The sequence below is a fragment of the Anser brachyrhynchus genome (genome assembly GCF_964034855.1).
Source record: "Anser brachyrhynchus genome assembly, chromosome: 1".
In the NCBI taxonomy this organism is placed as follows: Eukaryota; Metazoa; Chordata; class Aves; order Anseriformes; family Anatidae; genus Anser; species Anser brachyrhynchus.
Genome location: NC_137694.1, coordinates 140,297,826 through 140,323,653, shown reverse-complemented (window position 1 = coordinate 140,323,653; position 25,828 = coordinate 140,297,826). Strand labels below are relative to the sequence as shown.

General features: G+C 41.4%; 1 protein-coding gene across 2 annotated transcripts in view; it reads right to left on the bottom strand.

Moving 5' to 3' along the window:
• Positions 1 to 25,828, bottom strand: part of SLC9A7 (solute carrier family 9 member A7) — a 66,938-nt gene that overhangs the window by 22,959 nt on the left and 18,151 nt on the right. For both annotated transcript variants that reach the window (XM_080585042.1, XM_080585043.1), the window contains exons 2-12: positions 14,486 to 14,685; positions 13,135 to 13,212; positions 12,353 to 12,429; positions 11,232 to 11,344; positions 9,822 to 9,927; positions 9,392 to 9,533; positions 5,792 to 5,897; positions 5,342 to 5,430; positions 5,097 to 5,210; positions 1,480 to 1,591; positions 90 to 243 (exon numbers count right to left, since the gene is read on the bottom strand). In XM_080585042.1, coding sequence (XP_080441168.1) covers positions 90 to 243; positions 1,480 to 1,591; positions 5,097 to 5,210; positions 5,342 to 5,430; positions 5,792 to 5,897; positions 9,392 to 9,533; positions 9,822 to 9,927; positions 11,232 to 11,344; positions 12,353 to 12,429; positions 13,135 to 13,212; positions 14,486 to 14,685 — 1,291 coding nt within the window. The remainder of the gene's footprint in view (positions 1 to 89; positions 244 to 1,479; positions 1,592 to 5,096; positions 5,211 to 5,341; positions 5,431 to 5,791; positions 5,898 to 9,391; positions 9,534 to 9,821; positions 9,928 to 11,231; positions 11,345 to 12,352; positions 12,430 to 13,134; positions 13,213 to 14,485; positions 14,686 to 25,828) is intronic.

Genomic DNA, 25,828 nt, shown 5'->3' with positions numbered 1-25,828 from the left:
CCTCTAGCAAGCATCAAACAAGTTCTGTAGGACTTCTCAAGTTGCCACCTGAAAAGGGAGTTTTCCCCAGCATACAGTTGCATACTGACCTGATGTTCAGCCATGACAGCATGGGAGTTGTACCTCCACCGACAATCCACACAGTGAAAAAGACTATGAGGAGGGTTGTTGAGAACATCATTTGGTGCGAGTAGGTAGCAGTATCTCGTATGGCCAGAGCAAAGGCCATGGCTCCCCTGAGACCTATGCAAAAGAATGAAATAGCAGAGCTTCAGAAGTGTGCAATCATGCCTATTCATAACATGGAATCTTTCCTTGCTCCCTCCATGCCACGCAGGCTCAGAGTGACAGAGCACGGGGCTCAGCCTGTTCTCAGGTGAGTTTCAGTTATCTCAGTTTCCCTGGTAAATTATACTCTGGGATGTTTTAAAGCATGATTTGCCCTGGTGGTTTTATGTGGCTTACAGAAGACACAACAAGGAGTAGCTATTTCCAGAAATTAACAGGAAAGAAGTGCAGAAACAAACAAGTTGTAGACAACAGCAAAATATATTTTGGAAAACAAGCAGCTCCCTGAATCTAAATGAAAACACTTCTCTGTTTGATTCCATAACCAAAGCTTAAGTCATTGATATGGAATTGTTATCTCCTGGAAAAATATGTTAGTTAAGAACATGCTCACAGGCAGAACGTATTGCTTCCCCTCTCCCACAGATTATGAAACTCCTCTAACAAGGGCAAGCAACTGGCCACCTGCAAAGTTATTTAGGAGGGGAGTCACCAAACAGCTCTAGAGGGAAGGGAGCTCTAGAGGTCATCTAGTCCAACCCCCTGTTCATGCAGGGCTACATATTGCCAATTGCCCAGGATCACGTTCAGACAGCTTTTGAAGATCTGAAAGGAAGGAGACCCCGCAACCTCTGGACAACCTGTGTCAGTGTTTTGTCACCTGCAGAGCAAAGAAGTGTTTCCTGGTATTCAGAGGGAACCTCCCATTTTTCACTTTGTGCCCATTGCCTCTGGTCCTGGCACTGGGCACCACTGGAAATAGCCTGACTCCATCATGTCAAAGGAGTTTAAATAAATTATATTTTTTTTCAATTAAGTAGGAGAAGTCACCCTTAAATGTCTTAATTCTGTTTCTGCACAACATGCAGATTGTCTCACCTAGAACTGACTTACTGGAAGAAATACATCCCAATTCCCCCATCGCCTTCAGATGCTCAACACTTCAAATGAAAATACTCCATTCCCAACATAAGGTGACTGTGGGCTGCCAGCAGCTGGCAATTCAAGATGTCACTCTTCTCAGACATGACACTTCATGTACAAGTTTAAAGATACATGAGGGCATGCTGCAATTTTTAAGTCTTCCGTTCAAAAAACCTACATGTGCATTATAAAAGCAGGCGATGGATCTATAAACATCTTATGATTTAAAGAGTATTATTGCTTTACCAAACATTTTTGCTCTTTTACCTGAAAACATCATCATGTGCTGAAAGTTCCAGCTGATCTTATGCCTTCTGCCCAGATTCAGCAAGAAGGACAGAGGGTAGATGTGCGCAGCTCTGCCCAAAAAGATTGCAACCTGTTCACAGCTGAGGGTTAAGGATTTCACGTTCCTGGGGTGTGCATACTCAGGTACCTGGCTCTAATATGAACCTTCTGTTTTAATAGGAAATTTACATAATGATAAAGTGTTCATGTTATCCCTGTCTATGTAAAACAGACTTTCACCAATTACGTGCATAGAGAACTCACAGCATAGATTACAACCTTTAACTAATATACCCACTTTTTTTTTTTTAAGGCACAGTGAAATTACACCTAGTATTAAGGCTACCAGCTGTACAAATGAAGACTTAATATCACATCTTAAACAACTATCACCAACATCTGATTGTGCATTTTAGACCAACAGAAATGCAGCCCCAGTGCAGAAGGAAAGCCAACATAAAAGACCAGCAAGTGGCCTCTCCATTATTGCTCCTGCAGAGGCACGATCTTCTACAGGCTGGCAGGAATTTAAGAGTTCACAAAAACTACAAAGATGAATCCAAAAACAACTGCCAGCACTATAATGAGGTTTGAAAAGTATTTTTAAAAGGAACTGCCTCAAGAAGAAATACATGACAGTAAGTGGTAAGCTCTTTCCATCCTGTAACCCTGGTTCCAGTAAATAACCAGAAAGCTGAATACATGCTCTACCAACTCAGGAACACTTTGGTACAAAATAGAGTGATAAGCTGAAATCCTGTAACACACTGACACAATCAGAAATTAACCGAACACTCTTCATTTGCTACTGGGATAGCAACATTAGAAAAGTGAAAGAGCTCTCTTACAGAAAAGTAAAGTAGAGAAGAACTCAAGATATGTCCGGGTTGTTGCCATACCTAAATATGGATTTAAAACAACACAGCTTGCAGAAAGTTATGTCTACAAGAAACTAAGATTTTGATCGTTACTTTCTAAAAAACGTTCGTGTAATTATTATGTTTTTATAGCAATCCTTTTGGGAACTGCAAAAATCATTAGCCATCATAACCAACATATGCAGGAAGAATGACCAGGATTTTGCTAGTGACACTGAGGCTTTAGCTCTGCCTTTGCAGTCCAGCCTTTTTCAGCAGATCCTGATGTCTGTACAATTCCTCAGCCCCCTACCCGCAAGGTGTTAATTCAACGGGGAAGGGCCGAGGCAAAATGTGAGCACTAATACCCTTTGTCTTCCTCAAAGGTCACTCAAGAGGCAACAAAGGTTAGGTATGGTAACAGAAAGAGATATGAAAATTGTAATAACATTAGACAGGTAGGAAGAAAATGGAACAATAGAAAAACTGAAAAGAAGCATAGACTGATAGCGTAGCCCAGACAGATAACAGAAGGCTATAGCAAAAACTAAAGATGGCAACACTTAGCACACCAAAGAGACAACCATCCTATCCATGTCTTCATCCAATGGCCATAGGGCTCTGGAACACTTTTTAGTTCAGAAGAACAGATAGGAGGACAGAGGAGAATTCTTCACTTCTCTGAAACAATGAAAATGGCCAGATAAAGACCTATGTGATAAAACAGATGAGAGAAAACAAAGTAAGAAAAAAAAGAAAAGTATATTCTGTATTAGGCCATCTGTATTTTTTTACTGGGTTTTATCTCCATAGCAGATAGCCCTACCCCTGCAGCAGGCAGGGAGGCAACAAGACAGGAAGATCCGTCTCCTTTGTTTCATTCATGTAATTGCTCTGGATTTTCAAACAGCCAGTAAACCACGAAGGAATAGGTATATAGGCTATTTCAAGTTGGACAGGGAGAAGAATCTAATGGCTCCCAACTAATCTGAGTGATACTACCAAAGTGCTCTGTTCTGAGGCAGTTGAGAGCCAGTTGCTAAGTCAGCCAGGAATGAGGGGAACTGGATACCCACCTCTAACACCAGCACCTCTCAGCACTCTGTTCCCTTTGTGTCATGGTCTGCACCACAGCTCAGTGCCTGCCTCCTCCATCACCTAAGAAGCTACCTCCACCTTTAGAATATTGCTTAATCAGTTTGCCCACAGTCCCTTTTATTTACTTGAAGTTCATTTGCTTTGTTCAAGGGACAGCTGGAAGTGAAGAGGAAAAAAGAGTCCTTTTTACGTCCCAAAAGTTTGGGTACAACAGCATTACAAGCACTGTTTGGCACCTCTAGCCAAGGCATACAATAAAGAATCATTTTTTTATGCTGTCCTCCCTCCCCATCCCAACAGAACTTGACAAGAAGCAACAAGAACAGTTTTTCTTTTGGATCAGACTGTACAAAAAAACAGTGATAAGGAAGAAGTTTAGGTGCTCATAACCTCATCTCTACCTTATTTGTCCAGGTATCTTTTGCAATCTGATTCACAAAGCTATTATTCTATTTATATGGACTGAAAGCCACACAATGCTTCCACTTAAGTTGTCAACATCTCCACAGCAAAGATTGGGAAAGAGCAGAGGGATAAACAGCTATTACTTCACTTTTTTTCAGGTTATTGTCAAGAATCAAAGAGATTTTGTGTTAATATGTATTAACTGAGTGTCACGGAGTGGTAGTCTTCTAAATGCCTTTCTGTCAAAGACAATTGAAGTTATACCATGCAAATCCTCCTTAAAGGCACTGTGCTTTGCTTTCACAAAGCTTTCCAGCGTTAAGCGCTTTAAATCGATTGGAGGAATGAGAAAACAGACTACACTTCAGGCATTTGGAAGTCCAGAAAGACGTAGATGCATTTCAGCTCATACCCACACCATCACACATGCTTAACCTGCATGATGCAATATAATTTCTTCAGTTTTAAGGTCTGGACAAGAATAACAGCTTCGAGTCTTCCTTCCCCAAAAGGCACAGATTAATACTTGATGTAGTTTCACTGAACAACAGCCCAACCCAGACATTTCTTCTCCCATACCACTCTATCCCTCATTTCCCTGCTCTCTTCCACTCCACAGAGTGTTAGATTCAATCTAGCATAATTTTTTGAGGTGGGCATGGGGTACGTTTGGGATGAGAAGGGAGCAGATAAAAATTAGACTCCTGAATGTCATCTGGAGAAAACACTGCATTGGTGAACCACTCCTCTTCGCCAAGAATTCCCTGGTATCATCATCCATCAGTTTACCTTTAGATGAAATGTTTCTCCATATCTGAAAAGCAGGTGCTCATACTTCTTAAGAAACTGACTCAGTTTGCCTATGCTGATAAACATATGCAGCATGCTGCTTTCCCTTCCTGCTGATACTGAAGTTTCTGAGCTAGGAAGGAATTTTCCAAATCTGATGTTAAAAGCTCCACTGCTATGACTACATGGAGTAAAGCACATTCATTCATTTATATATTGAATTCACACGAATTTTAGTACTTGCTCAGGTGCAAAGCCAACAACTTTGTGGCACAGAGTCCTTAGGACTTTGATGTAAGGGTTAATGAAAGACTTTCTCGGAATTCTTGTTCCTGCAAGACATCAGGAAAACTCCAAGTCAACACCATCATTTACTTCGTAAAGCCAGACACCAACAGCCTTCAGGCACACAGGATAATACAGAAGCCTCAAACTGAAAAAGGATACAAAAGCTCCAATGATGAAAACTGGACTGAATATGTGTTTCTGGAAAGTAAACAGTGCCAAACCCATATAAGAAAATATGAAGTTCTCTGCCAGGAAGTGCAATACCTCAAATAGCTATGGGGAAAAAACAGACAACACAATAACATGTTAAAGGCAGAGCAATAAAGACAATTTTCAAAAAATAATAAAAAAAGAAGTACACAATACTACAGCAATAGAGTGTAAAAGAGGAAAAAGAATCTTGCCTGCTTGGTGCGACTTCTTGATTCGACTGACAAGTTGTTGTATGTATAATGTGCCTGGGTAATACCACAAAACAGGACGGCCACCACACCTGCAAACAGAATTATATGCAAGCATCAGTCTGTTTACTACATAAGCACAAGATATTCTCCCTTTTCAAGTTCTATTAAACTTAGACATCATCCTTAACCCTGGGATTTTATGAAACTCATTTTCAAGCCAAGGATTAGGTAAGGCACAGGGGGGCAGAAGCATGCGAAACAAATCCATGTTGTTCCTAAAAGCTTTTGCTGCACAGCAAGTTGCACCATCAGTGGTATTGTGCAGGACATAAAAAAAAAGCTTTAAGTGCTAAAATCATGTTCCTTATAGGAAAGTTTCAATGAGAAGGTGGATACATGGCTGCTAAGACAGACAGGAGTTCTCTTAGTGTACCTGAAGCCACAACTCACCAGTAAATCCACAAGCTTCTGCTAGCAGGAAGGTGCTCCAGGACATCAGGAAGAAGAGAGCCGTTTCCAGCAGGGGGAAGCAGTGCAACTTGGTAAACTTTGTCACGTTAAGACATTTGTTAAGGGATCCAAAATAAGAAACTCACCAGTCCTTTGGCTTCTCTGTACCCAATATTTGTGAAAAGTGCTGTTATGTGTTAACACCTAAAGCTGGTCTGAGAACAAAACACTATTTGCTGAAAAACATCACTTTCATCACATCAAGACAAACTTCAGAACCAAGGTCTCCCCTCAGAAGTCATTAATTTTGGATATTTGTGCTGCATATCCACGGCATAACTGTGGCCCCACCTCTGTGAACTAAGAGCTTATTCAATGCCACATTTCCCTGCAAAGCACCAGCAGAGAAGGCATGTATACTTGGTCTTCTTTTTACGGTTCTTCTTTCATTTTATTTTTAAATAAACACACATACACAAGTCACCTTTAAATAAATCATAAAATACATTCAGAAGTTCTTCATTACAGGGCTGTTCTTGACTACAGAAACCCTAGGATGAAGTAGATCTGTCAGAATTTTTCTGCTCAGATTTGTTGACAAGGTCTTTCAGCAAGTTTAGCTACTTCTGTACTTGTGAGGCAAAGCAGATATCCTGCCTACAACAAAATGCATTGCTTCTTGTGTTGATGTGCTTTAGAGGACAAGCCAGCTCAACCACAGCAGCTCAGCCTTTCAATGGGAAGAAGTTTTATCTTCCAGATGAGAGTAAAACTTGAATACTGTCAAACACATTGAATTAACAGGTTGGATAGCTACTGAAAGAGTGGGACAGATTTCAGTAGTCTTAAATATAGCTCTCCACATACTGGAGAATATTTATTCACCTGTCTATGGACCTTTTTCCCCTACAGTCAGTACTCTGGCAGCAAGTAAACAGCACAGCTTACTAAATCCCAAGTGCAGACAGCTATGCACAACTGCACTGGATGTTACAGAAAGAAACCATGTGCTAGTAAGAGTGGTGGAGAAATCCTTGGTCTTTCTAAAGGCTAAAGACTAGCACAGTCTTCTCTGAAATCCAAGCAGAAGGAGAGCAAGAGACCAGCAAGGACACCTGAAACAGCAACAAGCTGGTAGCACTCCCTGCCCACACGTAGGAAGCCAGTACCTTGACAGACACATCAAGGCTGCACCACCACCCACCACTCATCTCCATGCATAACACAGCTGCAACCAGGGCTCTCTGCAGCATTACACAATCAAACCTAATGGCAACACAGCTGCTTGAGAAGTCACAGTTCAGTACATGATAGGGATGCTACAAACAACGAGGAGCACCCCTTTCACAAGGCAATTCACAGGCTCTGGGAGGTATGGGGCTCAGCACTCCTTGTGACTCTGGCAAGAAGCACTCAGTTGGCCTGGAAAACCCAGTGGAAGCAGTCTCCTGCAGGCTTTACCACAGAATTCAGTGTTCACAGCAAGCCACAAGTGATTAACACCGGAGGCAAACAGCTGACAGCATTTCAGGGCAAGTTTGGCTAGCACAAAGCACTCCCGAGCCCAGCTGCCTGCTCCCCACCCACACCACTACTTCTTGGTGGCCTTCTGAGCTAGGGAAGGGCCCTCATCAGAGCTGATTCCTCATTTCTAGTCTCTTCTGGCAGCTTTGTGAATCAAACTCTTTATTCCTCTTGTTACACTGTAAGTAACCATACCAAAACATTTTAGTAAATCCAACATGAAAACCTCTGCTCATCATTCTGGAGGAAGAGGATGGTGAAAGAAGAGTAAAAAAATCCTTTTCTTATTTCATATAATAATAGACCAAATTGAAGTACTACTTCTAATTAAGTTATTTTCTTTCTTAACTTGAACATTAAAGCAAAGAGTTTTCTTTCTTAATTCCTCAGGTACAATATTCTGCTTCACTTCATTCCAGCCAGGCAGATTCTACAATTTACAAAGGGAATACCAAGTGGTACAATATATTAACGTTATAAAAAAAATAACCACAGACAGTGAGGCCAGGACAGTTTGCTGAAAGGCAGAACAAGTCTGCATATATTATCTGCATTATATGTGCAAACCAAGTGTTCTCTCTGTTTTCAAAAGACAATGAATGACCACCTGAACCCCCTTTGCTGGTACAGGTACAGCTGTAGGTACTTCACAGCCACGGCAGTGCTACAGAACATTGCTTGGGAATAAGGTCCTATTAACTTCATTCACGACTTAAGTTATGGGCTCTAATTAGCTAAGAGTAGTAAAATGCGCATTTACAGTTTGCTTGTGGAGTATTACAAGATGTTAAGTATTCCTCCCCTCAAGATAATTAAAATGGTATAATTAAGCAAAAGCGTATGTATTTTTATGCATTTATTTTTAAACTAGAGGCTGTCTTGTGAACAGTACAGCGCTGTCCTGAGCACATGCATTAGAAACAGCACGAACCAACTGCTGCTTTAGATCATGATTTTACAAAATGGATCCAAATGTATTTCGGCTGTAATTAGAAGCTAGCCAGAAAGCCAAAAACCACAGCAACAGCACTCGATCAGCCAGAGCTATAGATGGCTGGTAGCTTAAAAGCCAGGCTAAGAATCATCGTTCTGGGTCACGCTGATTGTAGAACAGTGGAGCTTGAAGACCAAACACTAAAGCATCACAGCACATCTTCCCCTCAATACCTGAAGGGTTTCCATTATACAGGATACAATGAGGCAAACCTGAGCCATGTATTTATAACGAGATACAGTTCAGACATTATTGCTTAAGATCAAGAGTCACAGGTTCATGATTATTGTAAAAAATATCACATTCTACCCCTTCTAGGCCAGTTTTCAGAAGTCTAGGCAGATCAAAGCAAGGTGGGATGTGTAAAAATACCATTATCCTAGCCAGTCCAAAAGCAAAGAGTTTGATTTTTTTTTTCCCCTTTCCTAGGGAAACATCACTATTTCTGGTGCAGATCAGACTTAAGATTTACTGCCCAAGCCTAAAGCAAAACCCACACAGATTGCTCCCTGAGTGCCTCAGAGCTCTGATCAAATAGACAAAGCTTCAAGAGAGCAGGACAGGTCAAGCAAAGCACATAATGTTATGATGTTAACTCTGGTAGAGATACTCTTATCCAAGCCGCATGATACAAGATTTCCAGCAGAGAGGTTAAATGCAGAACTCAGAAAGAACCCATTAGGGTCAGAAATAGCTATTAAGGATTTTGGTGAAGACAGAACAAAACACCAGTTATCCTATGAGATGTCTTTCAAGCTTATATAATAAAATCTTTTTTGTAATTCCTAAAAAGAAACTGAACATTAGGACGTGTCTCCCCCTTGACTTTAAATCTTTTGGCTGTACAATGCATGCAGCGACATCACTAAAACTTCTAGTGCGGCCACAGTTACACCAGAAAAAGGGGATTTCTATGGATACCTATATGCCTTTCTATTGACAGGTCACATGAATGCTGGTCACGTCTTCACAATCAGATTAAAACAAGCTTAAGTCACCGTTGCTACTGCTGGAAATAGGTGAGCTCCGTTAGCATGTGAATATGGCATCTTATCTGGAAAAGCTAAACATGAAAAGGATATCAGAGCTGTCACTACTCCTGTCACTGCTCCCATCATGAAAGAACCACTGAATATTCCCAGGAAAACACCAACTGACTTGAAAAATGCTGCTGCATCAAAAGCATGGGTATTTTCACCTGTTGGCTGGTAGGCAACTATCGATCTAGGAACAGAGTAACACAATGACAAGTTAGATGTGGCATCAGAAAGGTCTTAACTCTAACAGCATCACCTAAACAGCAGAAGAGACAAACCCATACTGAAGGCAAACTTTACTTTTCTGTGCTTGTTATGCATGAGGTATCTTGGCAAACGCTTGTAATATTTAGTAATTCAGTTCAAGATAGTGCATTTAAATTTAAAATAGCATGTCTAAAATAAATGCTTTTTCTGAGAAAAATACCTAAAACGATTAAGTGATTTCAGAACAGAATTTCAGGTAGTTACTTACGAAGATAATACAATGGCAACAGCGTCATTCAACACGCTCTCCCCAAACAGAAGGGCATAGAGATCAACATCAGCATGCAGCTCATTAAATATTGCTAGCACAGTAACTACAGAAAGAGGGAAAAAAAAGAAAAAACATTGTCTGACTTCAGGAACAACTGTGAGTTGTGACAGCCTAGACTTTCCAGTTTGTCTTAAGCAACAAAACCCAGAATTGAAGTACAGGATCAAAATCAAACTAGGACACAGACCAGCCATATTTATGTACAGGTAACTTCACCATCGGTTTTAAGGCAGCTCCATTAGGAAGGGGCTCTGTAGCCCTCCCATCTGCACAGTGTTTATAGCAAAGTCCCCCATGATCAAGCGGCATGGTGCAGATGAAACTTCCACCAAAAACAAACAAACAAAAAAACCCTTCAACAAAACATTCTGCAGCCCTTGCTACTTTTAAAGGCTGCATGGCTTGTTGACTTGGCTTTGTTATTTCGGTCATAGTGCTAATAGCTGTAAGTGTTCCCCAAAGCACGCACTATGCCACAGGAGTGTAAAATTGTGTAAGATTTGAAATGGGCAAGACTACTAAATATTTATATCAGTCTTTTCACAAACACTTCAGTCTGACATAAGAGAATGATTTTGAAGATGTTCCCATATACGAGCTTCAAAAAAATCACATGGTACTTCTTTTTGCATAAAGGCCAAAATCACGTGCAACCACGAGCTGTTCAGAGCTCAGCTCAGTCACAGGAGCTACTTCCGATTTTTATACCAACCACCGAGGACATCACACAACCTGTTTTAAACGTCAGGCTTCATACTTCAACACTCCCTCCCCTGTCCCTTCACACACACCAGCTCTCCAGACTCACCTGTCAAGCGCAGACACCTTTGTGAACATGCTGGACCTCAAGGAATGATTTTTTTTTTCCAAAAGCTAAAGTTAATCTGCAGAAGAGCATTCTTCTGCTTGAATTTGTATAACATCATTGGAATGAGAAAAAACACAAAGCCTCCTCAAATACAGCTCTTAAAATATCCATTGTCTCAAGCAACGTACCTACAGAAGTCCTGCTATCCACACACTATAATAATTTCATTAATTTTTAATTAAATATAAATTAAAATTAAATTTGAGGTACACTAAACAAAAACCTATTAGGGAAAAATATTTAAAATAACATATAATGAACAGGAAAGTTGGATTTGTCCCCAAACATACTATGACATCAACAAACTTACAGAATAGCTTTCACAGCACCTAGCATTTGTGTGCATTTCACAGAAGATCAGAGATACTAGCACAACGTAACTGGAAATAAAGTACAATTAATATCTTTGTGCTATACAGCCAACAATCCTAGCAACAGGATCTTTTAAGAAGATTATTAAAAGTCGTTCAGCAAGCTACCTGGATCAGTGGCAGATATTATTGCTCCAAAGAGGAGGCAGTCTGTGTAATAGAATTTACCAGAGAGCTGTCCCACCAATTTCATTAGTTTCACAACCCCATACATGAGATTCCTGAGGAGAGAGGATAAAACAACCCAAGTCAAACCAGCTGGCACATTTCAGACAGTCAAAGCAAAACCACAAGCAACAATATTTCAGGTGGGCTTTGTTATTCTAGAGCTCCATGAGACACTGCTGCAGTTTAACACTAAACTCTCAAAATTCAGTTCTCTCTCTTTCCCAAGAACTGAGCAAAGAGTGAGATATGATCCAACATTTAACAGTTAAAATCAGCAAACAGCATGAGATTTGTTCATACAACTAGCACAAACTCCCCAGGCTGCTTCCTTTTTCCACCGCAGGGAACATTTCTGTGCTCAGAATTCCCCTCAGTGTTGGTTCTGCCACAGTACACAAAGACACAGAAAAAGCTCTGAACTAAGAATAGCTTTTAACATATTTCTCTTTAGTGAAATTGAGAGACACGAACCAAAAGTCGCATATGCAACTCTGTATTTCGCTCTATGCAACTTCTGTATTTCAGAATAGCCAAGAACACAGCAATACTAGCTGCATAAGTGATCGTATGCAAGCAAACCGATGCGATTATCTTTAACCAAACGTCTGTGTACGTATACATATAAAATTATGCAAACACGTATATCAAGGGGTGAAGGGGGAGAGAGATACTGCATGCACAATGGAAGGAACATCTCTAGAAGTCCGAGAGCTAAAATTCTATTACAAGTAGTGGCTACAATTCAGGATAAAGTTAATTCTAATAGGAGTCTAACAAGCTTTCACTTTGTACTGTAACATGACATTAAAAACAGAATGCTGCTCTCTAGTACTCTCGTCAAGTGATTCAATATTGTTGACAATTGAACTTGACAATATTGTTTGAAGGGTCGGCATTGTTTAAAAGTTAGATCTCAGCAGAAGTTTCTTTTAATTCTGTCTGGAATATTCACAAATATAATCAAACAAATCACAAAATTAAGACAATCCAGATAGCTCAATGTGTACTTTTCAACTTTAGCTTTAGTAAAAATAGCAACAGATAGTACAGATTTCACTTACCCAATGATAAAACAAGAGACTGCTGTTCCTAAGAAGGCATAGGCCAAAATCGACCCCAAATTCCTGAAGAAGTGTCTCTGAATAAGAAAAAAGGTTTACGTACTCATTTAAAGAAGTTATACCACTTGTTCAAAAACATACAGTGCATTATTACGCTTGCCTTTATTGGTGCTTTCTAGAGAAATCAATCGATTACTGCAATGTAAATTCTGTCCAACTTCAATAAATAGAATATATCAAATCTGAACCAAGTATCGAATCTTACATGGAGCTCACTGACAGGTAGCTTTCCAAAAATATTTTTATAACAAATATCTAGATATAATATATAGATATAAGAGTTAGCTGCAAAAATAAAAACAAGCACCACTTGAAGATGTCATAACCCAGACCTTCTGTCATCCAGAATCTGGAACACCCCCACTGGGATTCAGGTTTGGGTCCACTTCTCAGGGTAATTTACTGCATTTTGGACATTAGAGAAGGACCAACATGATTCATAGCGGGACGTCTTCTACTTTAAATGTAACTGATATTAACTTCTGGTAATATTCAAAAGGAAAGCAAATCATCAATTTAATACGTTTATAGTTTTTTGTTTGTTTTTGTTTTGTTTGCTTTGTTAAAAAATATCTCTTAAAACAGTATAGCTAGCCATCTATGAAGGAAATCAGATTTTTCTTATTGTCACACAAATGGTCCTGAACAAATCCTGATCCTGAACAGATCAGCAGTCTCTCATTAAGAAAAGTTTATTTTCCTCAGGAAATGATTACACTTACTTTCTTCAGGCTATAACCAGCATGAAAGATAATAGGAGGCAACAGAATGTTGAAAAAAACTTCTGGGTCAAAAGTTACCTAAAAAAACAAAAAGTGTGAAACTAATTAGAAACACACAAATTTTTAGGTCTTTTTCCTTTTTTGACAACAAATATTTCTAGGTGTTGAAATAAACTTTTGGCCAAGTTGACCTTCCAAAATATTGGCCAGCTCTATATAGATGCAGCAGCAAAGAGCTGCAGCTTTTCATACTGAAGAGCATCTAGGAAAACAAACATTGCATTCATCAGTAATTACAGTCTTACAATCCCAAATACAGTCCCCTTTTTGAAATAATAATAAAAAAAATCTAATAGAAAGGATACTGCAGAAAGTATCTCTTATTGTGATACATGACAGTCATGTATTTGTATTTTTTGTTGTTGCATTCCCTCCCCCCCCCCCCTTGCCAGTCAATTCATACACAAGTCTGGTTCTCAGGAACTGGGATCACTCATCACTTCCAAATATTTCAGAGGATACTGAAGATATCCATGACAGTCTGCACTAGACTAAGGAACAAACCCAAACATTTAGAAATAAAACAAGACCCTCACACACGAGGCTATCTAGGCCCTCTTCACCTCGTGTCTAAACACAGACTAGAATACAAACACAAGTGTGCACTCCCAGCATGGGATTCATTTCACTTGTCTCTAGCAGACAGGTACATATGAACAATCACATACATTCTCTTCATAGTCACAGAAAAGCATTTTTAGGTTACGGTCCTAAAGTGGCAATCCTATACCTCAAGGTCTAGCTTTGCTACACACAAAGGGTGTTTAATTTCTGCTGTTGAATAGAAGCAGAGAAACAGCAGATGCAAGCAACCGTTGATAAATGAATTTCATTTCCAATACCAGATTGTCTTGTTTGGTAGATTACAGGGATGTAAGCAGCAACTATTTCCTGAAAATAAACAGATTCGAAAACCCAAGGACAAAACAAAGAAAGAATCACTATTCGTTTTCTCCCATATATTGTAATATAGAAGGCAGCATCAGAGATCATAAGGAAGGCTTTTTTTGCTCAGCTAGCTTTCATGAATTGTACAGATGTTAGCAGTGTACATTAAGCCTCCAGCAGCAATCAAGGGCTTTGGGGAAGAACTACACACTGGCAGCAGAACACAGCTTTGCCAGCAGCGCTAGAGCACAGAAGGTGCTTTTGAATTCAGCACTGAAGTGTTGTTACCACCAGATATGCAGACATTTGAAACTACCTAACATCCAAATGGCAGGGGAAGGAGGGAGCTGCAGAAAAAACACAGCCAAGCAGCACACGTTCACAAGAAACGGTCTAGCCTCACCTTTCGCAACATGTCATTTTGCTCCACGTTGTGGATCTTCCCAGGGCTTATCTCCCCTTTGAGCGTATATTCGAAGAATTTCCCACTGACGTTGACCAGCAGGGTCGTAAACGGCCTGTCCTCCTGCGAGCAGCTGAATGGTTTATCGTGGCCGCTGGTAGAGGGAGTCCCGTACCTTAGGATCACCCCAACGATGAGTCCTGGAAGAAGAGAGTTAAAAATCCATGAGGCTGATCTGCCACTCCTCTACCTCCTTGCTGAGTTTTGAATATCAGCTAAAGTGTAATGCAGGAACCTCACAGGCATTGGACACCTACAGCAGTGAATTGCTACTTCCAGTTTCCTGCAAAGGAAGAGATGCCCCAAGCACATTGAAACTACTGATGAGTTTGTAAAATCTGGTTTCTGCCCAAATTGACAAAAGTACTCACTTTCATGTCTCTTCTTCCTCACCCTCATTCACACCTCTAATGTGTAAATGCTGAGTTGTGCTAGAGGCCAAGCACTGGGACACAACAAATGGATTTCACCTTCATGAGGGCAGAAATGAGGAGATACATCGCTGCTGACGAATTACTGCTGAAAACATGAGACCATAACTTAACTGAAACCATTCGCTGTAAAATATTGGAACACAGCTGCAGCAATGATGCAGCTTTTTTTTTTTTTTTTGCCTGGCAACTCTAAGCCAGCTAACAATGGCAGATGCAGCATCTCCTGCATACTTGTAAATTCTGCAGCTAAAATTCATACTACCTGCACACAAGTCAGCTGCATGTCTTTCACAAAACAAAAATAAAGCAAGGGGAAAAAAAACCACCTAAGCAATCACAGGAGACATGATGAGATTCATAAATCTAAGAGTCACTCAGCCTAAATAAAATCCTACCAGAAAACTTTATCAACAAGAGATGCATCAGCATGAGGAAAAAAAAAAGGTAACCTAATAGAAGGACAATGCCAGGAATCTGGGAAGTATAACATTTTAACTGAGCACCATTCCTTTTTAAAGGTACTGTGGAATGAACAAGACTCCGCAGAAAGATGGATAAGAATAGTCAGAGTGGCTTTGGTCTGCTAAGTACACAAATTGATGCCCTCTTAAAGTCTCCCCACCACCTTAAAACAATCTGTGATTTAATCCTTGTTGCAGACAGCTGCAAGGTGATGATGGATATTTATCAGTAAAGAAATGATCCTTTTGTCCACAGGTCAGTAGTTAATGCTGGCTTTGCCACCTGTGACCAATCTACATCCATAGATTTTTTCCCCCCAGATGGTAAATAAAGTTGACAGGTGTTAGCCAGAGCATAAATGAGGTATAACAAAAAAAATACACAGCACCAAAAAAAACTTATCTTTATGGCACAGACTAAAGAGTAATCAAACTGTAATAAAGCAGTTAAAAAAAAAAAAAAAAAAAGAACCCTCCAACCAAAATAAGCCTCCTCATTGTCCTCAGGTTCAGAGTGGAAAAATAGTTTTAATGTAAAAAAAAAAGGTATAACACAATAGCTGTGACACTTGAGTGGCTGGCTACCCACTTGTCCCCCTTCTCTGCCATCAATACACCATAATGGCAGCATGATCATTAAAACCTAACTGGAGTATTAGCATATATTTCATTTAGAAAAGAGATATGTATACTCAAAGAGAACACACGGGATGAAGACTTTGGCAAGACAAGACTACTTTCTGAAATTTCAGCTGCTGACAACTGAAATACAGAGTTATGGAGCATGCTTCCTCATGACCTCAGAGTATTTTTCAGCTACACATCGTGGGTGCAACGAAAACACAGCTATGCACGAAGTGACAGGCTACAACCGGTCAGCCTCGAGCCATTGGCACTGCCAATAATGGCTACAGACACTTTCTACAAACCCAACTGGTCAAACTGCCAAAACTTTCTGCTGTTCTCACTCTCCTCATCCCTAGACAGAGAGAACCGAGCTCACACAATACCCCCAGAAGGTTTTCAGTCTTAAAAATCGATTTAACCGGGATCAGCCAAAACCCTGTAGTAAATCAGGAGCAAGAATAAAAACTCTACAGATTAGCTTGTATACATAGCAGTGGTACAAAACCAGATCTATACTACTACTACTAGGCTGACATAATAGCTTCTTAGGCTCAGAGAGCATCATTCAGTGAATTCATTTCAAAAGCAAATAGGGAAACCTTTGTTGCTATTGTATTAGGAGGATGCACTAGAGGGAGCAGGATGTGATTGTATTACAGAACTGGATATAAGCCACTCATACATTTTCCCCCTGTAATAAAATACATCAGTTATTTTAAATCTGGTTTTGAAGATACGACAATTACATCTGCAACGCATACTTACTGTTTGAAGTTAAACATACTTTAACCCTCACTGTCCCATGGCCCAGCTACCCCAGCTACTGGGAAATACCCTGCTTTCATACGCTTTCTGCTGACAAAACACCAAGCTGGATGACCTTCACACTGAGCACCACGCAATTTAAGAGCCTCTGATTCCTGCTGTCAGACTGTCTCACAGCTCTACCCGCAGCAACCTTGGGAAAACCACCAGCAGCAGGACACAGCCAAGACCAAGGTCTGCAGCTACTGCTTTTCCTTGGGATGGCCAACATTGAGGAGGCCGTCAGAAGCAGTGGCAGCTGGTCAAAGAAAGGTGCTGTGAAGTGGTTACAGCTGCATGGGGCTCAGTCCTGAAAGGAAATAGGTATGAAAACACAAGGGGCCAACAGGCCACTCAAATCCCATGGCCAGCTTCATCAGGTGGCGGGGGGAACTAAGCAACTGGTGGTTCAGAAGATCAACCACTCAAAAGAGTGGAACAGTTCCCTAATCTTACAAAGCTACAGGCATTGTGTTATATTGTTCACAAGTGACAGGTTTTGAGCATTCAAGTGAAATACTCTAGGCTGGGCACATTTGACAGAAGCAAGCTGCAGAAAGGTTGAGTCATTAATACTTTTCTAAAAAACTTCAAAGTTTTTATGTGGATGAAAAAGTGTAAGTGGAAAAGTGCATGGAAGCGTTCATGTTTCCAATGAACATCAACTCTTCTACACACTAAAAAGTTCCTGGACTTGTGGAAATGATCTAACATCTTATTTATTTAGTTATTTTAACCCGATAAAGCAACATTAAGAAAGCTTATACACCTACTCATCCCCCCAAGGTCCCAAACAACTGAAGACCTAAGCACCTTTCAGGCAGGCCGAACTGCCTAATTTACAGCTTCACAAACGATGCCTTTCTAAGCTGCCCGTCATCACGTGTTATAGAAAGAGCAAGTTCATCCTTTATGAACTCTCTAGACACTTGACTTCAACCATTTCCAGAGCAACAGAGTCACAGCTGCAGAAAAAGGCCATCAAAGAAAAAGACTTGGAGCCGCTTGATGGACAAGCTTAGTGGGATACTCTAGACTTACTTTAGCAATTTCTACAGCAATTTCTAGGACGCTAATACAAGCGCAAATTTGGTATAGCATTACTGCTCACTCGGAGGCAAGAAGAGGGACGGGGGCTAGGAATAACGCAGTCCCCATGCTACTTTCATCCTGCACAGGTTCACTGATGAAGAGTTTACAGAGAACTTGGATCAATGGAGCAAATATTTGTCTGAACACTTGAACACTTTAGCTCTTTAAAAAGAAACCTCAAGGGCCACTAAACCAGCACTGCCTTTTACTGCAAGACTGTCACAAGAGAGAGCTAGAAGTGACCTATAAACACTGCAAAACTTTAGAAGAGCCTTACTTTCAAAATTTGTTTGTGGTAATGGTTGTAGATTTACATCACTGCTCATAAAGACTCAGGAAAGATAAATTCAAAAATTAATACTTAATGTCTTGCCTACGCACGACTTGCGCTCTCACTTGTAGCAGAGAAAGCATTCCTGCCACTGTGCTGCCTGTACAATGCCAATCATGCAGCTGGTACACAAAGAGCATCTTATTGCAAATAAAGCATTAAAAAGCTAGGACTATTTTATTTCCATTTTTAAAGAAAAGGAATCTCTAGTGATGATAAAAACTTCAGAGGCAGTTAACACCAATCCAACAAAACACCACTTTAAGTGGCATATTTATTTTTGCTTTTGTTTGAGCACAGAAGTCACTGCTGTGAGACTGAGCTCAGACACACACAACCACTAACTAATGCCTGTCCCAGGTCAGGGCTGAGTGTTGTGTCGTTTTCCAGCCAAGTCCTCTTCTAGAAGAATTAGCCCTGAGATTTCAGGGAGCTTCAGCAGTCAGCAGCCTTCAGAACTGGCGGATCCACACTCCAAGACACACAGCTCAGTCAATGAATTCAGACTGTGAACCTGAACTTGATCAGTGGGTGAACTCAAGCCTGTAGATAGATAACCTTTTCTTCTGTCCACTCCCAGCAGAGGACTGGGTACAGACTACCGAGGCACCATCCCTGTGGAGCACAACTTGTACTAACTGCATTTCAGGAGGAAGGAGACTCAGTGGAGGCCTTACTGCTGTTTACAGCTACCTACTGGGAAGAGAGAATAAAAGATTTCTCTGAAAAGTACGTGGTGATTAGGTCTAAAAGCAACAAATGTGTTGCAACACACGCACGAAATCTAAGAAAAAGCCACCACACAGCAAAGTGGATAAGCACCAGGATAGGCTGCATAATCTCCATCCTTGCACACAGTCAAAACTCACATGAGCATGGCCCTGAGCAGTGCAGCCTGCAGGGGCCTGCTTTGAGCAGAGGGCTGGATGAGACCACCTCCAGAGGTGCTTCCACCTGGGTTAATTTGGCGATTCAGACTCTTTCCTGCAAAGATTTGGACCCCCCAGACAGGTACTTTATATTGCAAAGGTTTCTTTACAAGCAACTTTGCTGTTTCCTTGGCCAGCCTTGGGGATTTCTGTGGCTTTGGAGCTTTGTTTAAATGAGAGACAGCACTGCTGATGCGCAGCCAGAGGGGCATAGAGCATTTTCTGGGTACCTGTGGGACTCTGGCTTCCCAGTGGTCCAAGGTGATGCCAAGTGAAATACTTACGTGTTTTTTCAAAAGCAAGTATGTAAAAAAGGATTTCACAACATTCGAGAGTCTAGATTTTTCCTCCATACACCCAAAATGAACTTTTTACCAGCTTGTGGACCAAGAAACAAAAGATGAAAAACAGCAAGAAGGTTGAGAGAAAGCTCTGCTCAAATATTTTCAAGGCAGAAGACTATTATTAATAATAATAATAATACACAGTATTTATCACACAGCTTATTTTACTATAGGATGTTTGTGTGCATCGAGATACCACAGTTTTAAAAAAAACAGGAAGTGTTTTTCCTAATACAGGGTCAGCCTCTGAACTTGACAACCCACACCTTCACCTTCCAGTGATTTATCATCAGGAAGTTTCAACGCTTCTTACAAAGAAAAGAATCCAAGTATTGTTTCTGTTCCAGAACAGAGCCAGCAGTGCTGCACCAAAAATAATCAGATCAAATGCTACGTCCCACCTGCAGACCAGCTAGCAACGCACTCTTTGTACCGTGTGCTTGCCACTCGCTGTGCTTTCCACGTACTGCAGTACAGAGGGACACTGCTGTACAAACCCTCGAAGAAGGTGCAAGCCAGACACTGCTGAGCTTCAGCCCTCTGTTAGTGTCTTGCACTCAGCACCACCTACCATTAATTAATTTAAGGGTGCAATGCTTCCAGCCCAGGATTCATCAGCTTGTCACATCTCTGCAAAAGATGAGACTTGTTTTGAAAATAATCCTCGTCTTTGGCGGTTTAGGTTCAGCAGCATAACTACAGGACGAGCCCTCACCACATTTCAGTGAAAGAGCATTTTTTCCAACAGGCAACGGAGGCATGCGGTGCCAGGTCTTGAAGTCTGAAGGAAACTTTGGGGATATCCAGAATCTGAAGTGTTGAATAACAGATTCAAGGTCATGCTTTGTCACTGCCTTAGGACTATTTTAGATAAGGGCATTAAAAGACTGCAAACAAGGTGTGGATTAATGTCACTCTGCACTAATTCTTCCTTGTAGGCACAGCGAGTGGTACGCTATCAAGGGCATGTTTGTAGGAAGTATTTTACTCACTTAAAAAAAAAATCAGTAAACCAACCTAGGCATAGCTCTGTATTTAAACAAACAGATTACTCAAAAAGGCTAGAGATGCTGCGCAGCACCCAAATATCAAATTAACTTGTTGCCTTGATGCTACCAGACACACACACCCCATGCACACTGCTGCCTTCTCTAAAACCTTGGTTTCCAGAAAGGCCACAGGAGCGTCTGATGGCCAAAAACCCCTTCTGACTAACTGTTAAGTCTGATGGCTCTGCTTGTGTCTGAGGAGATCTAATTCTTTTTCAGGTCATATCATATTAGTGCGATCTACATACTCATGTGAAGTGACATGGTCAAAAGAGTACGAACTACAGAAGGCGGCAGATGTACTTCATTCTTTAATGACAACGGGGTTAAAGAACGGGTTTAAGAGAGGAAAAAGGCATCTAAAAATATAACTATCAAAAGGCAGAGGACTGCTTTGGCGGTCAGTGATCTGAAAAACTACTGTTTCACAGAGCTGCACATTTACACAGGGCATTGACAACCCCAGAAACGTTAGTGCGTTCCTATTAACTGGGAGGGATGAGTAGACACTATTAGCAAGGTGGTGACCACAAACGTGACCAAGAGTGTATAGCAAATTGATGACCAGCAAGAAAAATTGTTCCTTCTATTCCACCACCCTCTTGTCCCTGGAATCTAACATTCAGAAAAGAGTTGAACAAAATCCATGTATTCAACAGCTTTCCTGGAAGAAATTGCTGTCCTGTGGTAAGGGCATGTGGCCCCTGGTCCGAGCATGGGACCGTGAGTCAAGGCTCCTGGCAGCTCCCAGCTTCAGCAGTGACTCAGTGGAACAGCTTGGGCAAGCCAGAGAAGACAATTTCAAGAAACACCCTCACACAGAAGATACTGCAGTTATAAAAGGCAACTTCTAAGTGTTTGTCAGAGATTACAGGTAAGAGTCTGCAAGTAAACTGTCTGTGTGCCTTCAAGTTCAATTATAGCACAATTATCATTTCAGGCAATGTTCTCAAAGCATTTGCTGTCAAGCATTTTATACATATTTTAAAAGATTCTTTGTACTTCCAGAAATAAGCATTCCTTCCTAGCAATAAAGCCCAAAGCAGTGAAAACCATACACATAACTAAAGCCACACACGCTCCTGGAGGCGTGAGCAGCAATGGGCAACCACGAGAACACTGACTCCAGCCGCAGGGCAGTTCTTTCCTTCTTTCCTTCCCCATGCAGCAGTGGCTTCGTAACCCAGCACCAGCTGCGGCTGGTGCCATCCCCTGCTGCAGGGGCAGGGCTGGAGCATCTCCTTCAACAAACACTTCTAAACCAGACAAGGGAAAGCCCAAACACAGATTTATTTTATTTTTTTATATATTATTTATTTATTTATTTTCTCCCCAGGCACATTTATGACCACACTAGCAGGCACCTTGAGAAAAATAAAGAGGGGGAGCAGCTCTATGTTATATAGCAGAAAACTTTCTATTCAATCATGTTTTGTTACTACTTTTCTCTCCATTTCTGTATATATACAGACACATGAAACATTTGGTATACCTCAAACAGGAGGCCGTGAGCTCCTCAGAGGCCAAAAAAGAATAATGTCAGGCTGTTTGGTACAAGAAACCTTTACACTAGTATCATCACCTGGCTGAGGCACTAGCAAGAAAAGCAGCTTTCCTATATATGAGAAAAAAGCCCAGACAATAATTACTCCCCTCACCCCAACGCATATGCCATAAAGCTTAGCAGAAGGAGTTATTAATCTGTCATTGCAGCAGTCTGGCTTCAATCTCAAACCCAACAGAAACTCGTTAAGCAGCAGCAGCAATCTCTTTTTGAGATCCCTGTTTGACACAGGGAGAGGGTGGAAAGGGAAGAGGCAGGAAATGTATCCATCTCTGCATGGCTTTGGTTTCAAAGACTCCACAACGGCTACAAGGAGAGCTGTGAACTACAGATAAGCCTGTTTTCTTGCAAAAAACAACAAACCATATCCCAGCCACCAGCCTTTGGTCATCTGAAAAATACTTGCAAGTTTACAGAAGTCTACAGAAGCCTTCATCCTGAAAAACATTTCTGGGATCTTCTGATTTGGACAGTGGCCCAAGCAAAGCCTTAAGAAGAACAGACTGAAGACATTTGAGCAAGGTGAACAGGCTAAAACCTGCATCAAAAAGGTGTTCAAAGGTTTTAAGGAGTACTTCCCAATACTCCCTGCAACGTCTTTTTGCTCCAAGCCACATCCATTTACTAACAAGACAGCCTCCTACCTGCAGGATGGGAAGTTTAAAAGTTGACTGAATTTTCAAGGAAATCCTTTCTGCTGAGGCAACCGGTGCTTGTATGTGAGACAGGTCACGGCTTCCAGGGAAATGCAGTGATCCAGATGCCAGAGAAGGTGGGAAGATGACAACCCCATGGCTTCCTGTGGTCACTATGTGTGATCACTGAAGTCCTGTTACTGCAACACCCACCCACAGCCTTAACAGGAGACCTATTCCATCCTTCCATGCCTGTACCATTCCCCAGGAGCCATTCCCAGCCTCTTACCGTGCTCCCTCCAAAACCAGTACCTTCCTCTAAGCGAGCTCACCCTACAGTTCCTGCTCTGCTCCCACTGCAGACTGATGCCTCCCTGCCTGCTCCTGACAGATCTCAAACGCTGTTCTCGTCTGACGTTTTTGCCATCCCTTCCATCTTTTTAGCACCACTGGTGTCAGCACAGTGCCCGAGCAGCATCTGCTGTGTCTCACCTGCATCCCACCTCAACTCTAACCCCAGTACGTCTCACTGATGTGACAGAGGTGGTTGGGAACTGAAGAGCTCACATCCCCTCCTAGTCCACAAGGTGCCACCTGAGATCCAGTAGGATCAGACTTATTTCAGCTGAACAGCAGGCCAAGCCCCACAACATGGAAAAATAGGACCTACTGACATCCAGGGCACCTACTAACACCTCAAGGGCTTGCTGCAAGACCCCTTGCCATTAAAACAGCAGAAAGGTAAGGAGTAAAACATTCTTCCAAAGGATGATCTCACTTACATGATCAGGACCACAGTGCATACCATGAGACTATATTTATCTTAGCCATTTTGCATGCATATAGCTATTTATGCTGTCTTCTGGCCATCCGTTCCTCTCTGCATGCTTTCTCCAAAGATACAACTTGAAGAGAAAATAGTAAGAGGTTCTCAGATCAAGCCAGTAGGTTTTCCACAAAATCTATTTTAACAGCAACAAAAACCTAAACAGTAAGATCTTGGATTTAGGCCTATGCAAAATAATCACCACAAAGCAACTCTTGCATCCCAAGTTGAATTGATACCCTCTCACAAAAATACCTAGACCAGAAGGATCTATTTATTTCATTCATTTTACACTACAGTTGTGACCGTTTCAGGAAATTGTCACCAATATACCCTCCAAACTTTATCTTGCTTCTCATGACATGACTTCCATGTCAATCCATTTCATGACAATCACAAGGGGTTAACTACTTGTAAGTAGTTTGCTTATAAAATCGCTGAAGCTGCTTTCAAAAGAAGAATTAACCGCATACCATATGTATAAAAACCTGGCAACGTACACATTTGCAAAGAGGAACGTGAACACCTCCCACCTCCTGTAAAAGTAAAGGACAAGGGACTGGCTTGCACCCACACACGAGGTAGCACAGAGGATGAGCAGGCCGTGAAACCCGGCGCTGCTGCTCACCACACAAGTACGTCCTTCACCATACATGAGACTTCTTTAAATAATCAGCCACCTGACTTTGAAACTTTTCCATTCAGGTTTAAGCAAAGCACAGCATCAGCTAATTCTGGCTTCACGTCACTTTCACTTCTCCAAATATAGTCTTTTCTTAGACTAAAAATGCTTGACGGAATAACACGAGTGCCAGTCACAACAACATGCAATACCATATAAAACACTTTGTCTAGCCCACAGCTGCCATCCCAAACCACAAAAAAAGCACCTCATTTAACAGCACCGTGGCTGTTAGGACTCCTGTATCAGATAAATAGTTTAATGTAACATAAAACTCCCCGAAACATCGGTTTGTGGAGATAACCGGTTACACCACCTTGCTGAGCTCATCCAAATCTGTCCATGCCACTCATAAGGAGAATTGCGCTCAGAGAGCATTCGAGTCTTTGCAAAAAGCTGCTTAGTTTTAAAATCACATGCTGGTACTACCGCTTTTAGGCAGCATGGTTAAGAGACGGTTATTTGGACACTTGGAAAATTGGAAAAACACCTCTTGAAACTTTACTTTTTTATTTATTTATTGTAAGTACTTACTCTGAGGTCGGTGACCATATGAATTTGTGGGTCAATGGCCGTGCATGTATGTGCACCGTATTAATACTCTCAACACACAAGCTTGATCGGTAATTAACACACGAAGACCGCAGGTTTGCTTCACTGGAGGTAATTTATCGCGGACAACTCGTAAGCTTCTGATTTGCCTCCACCAGCCGCGGTGGTGGTACAGCCATCGTGCACAGCCCGAAGTTCAGGGAAGCCACAAGGACCAACAAATAGCCCCTGCCTGGAGCCAGCAGGACACAGTCCTGTTCTCTCATCCCTTCCCAAGGGCTCAAGCTTCCTCGCTGACAGAAAACAATCTTGCCCCAGGCTTGCCAGTGCCTTCCACTGCAACTCCAAACCCTCAGCCAGAAGTTATCCTCTCCCTTAATCCCACTGCCCAGGATTTCCAGCCCACCAGTGCAGGAGCATTTTCAGCCCAACAGGTTACTCCCTACCCCCCAGAAGAATGCACAGCTTTAATACACTGTAAAATTGAGTTCAGTCACACCCCACAGACATTAGATCTCCCCTGCACAATTTATGTCAAAAAAAAAAGCCACGGGGGTACTATAAATGAAGTTCCTTTCTTTCAGACATTGAAAATCCATGGTGCACTTAAAGAGAAGAGGTTTTATTTAATGATTTGCCTTTTAAAAGGAGTCATTAGCAGTTTGCAAGAGCTCCCACACATTCCTCTTTCAGGTTGTTCATCAAGAAAGGTGGGGGACAGGGACAGTAATCAACTGCAAACAAAAAAATATAGTGTTGAAGCGTAAGCACTGACTTCAGTCTGAAAAACTAAAAGTTCAAGCTCAAGTTCGAATGCTGAGGACACGTTAGGAGAAAAATGAGGTGATCTTACAAACCAGCTGTGACTTCCATCTATAACAAACTTTGATTTTTTTTTTTTTTGCTTTACTCAAGCCTCCAGAAAAATAAAACAGGAAAAATATGTACATATT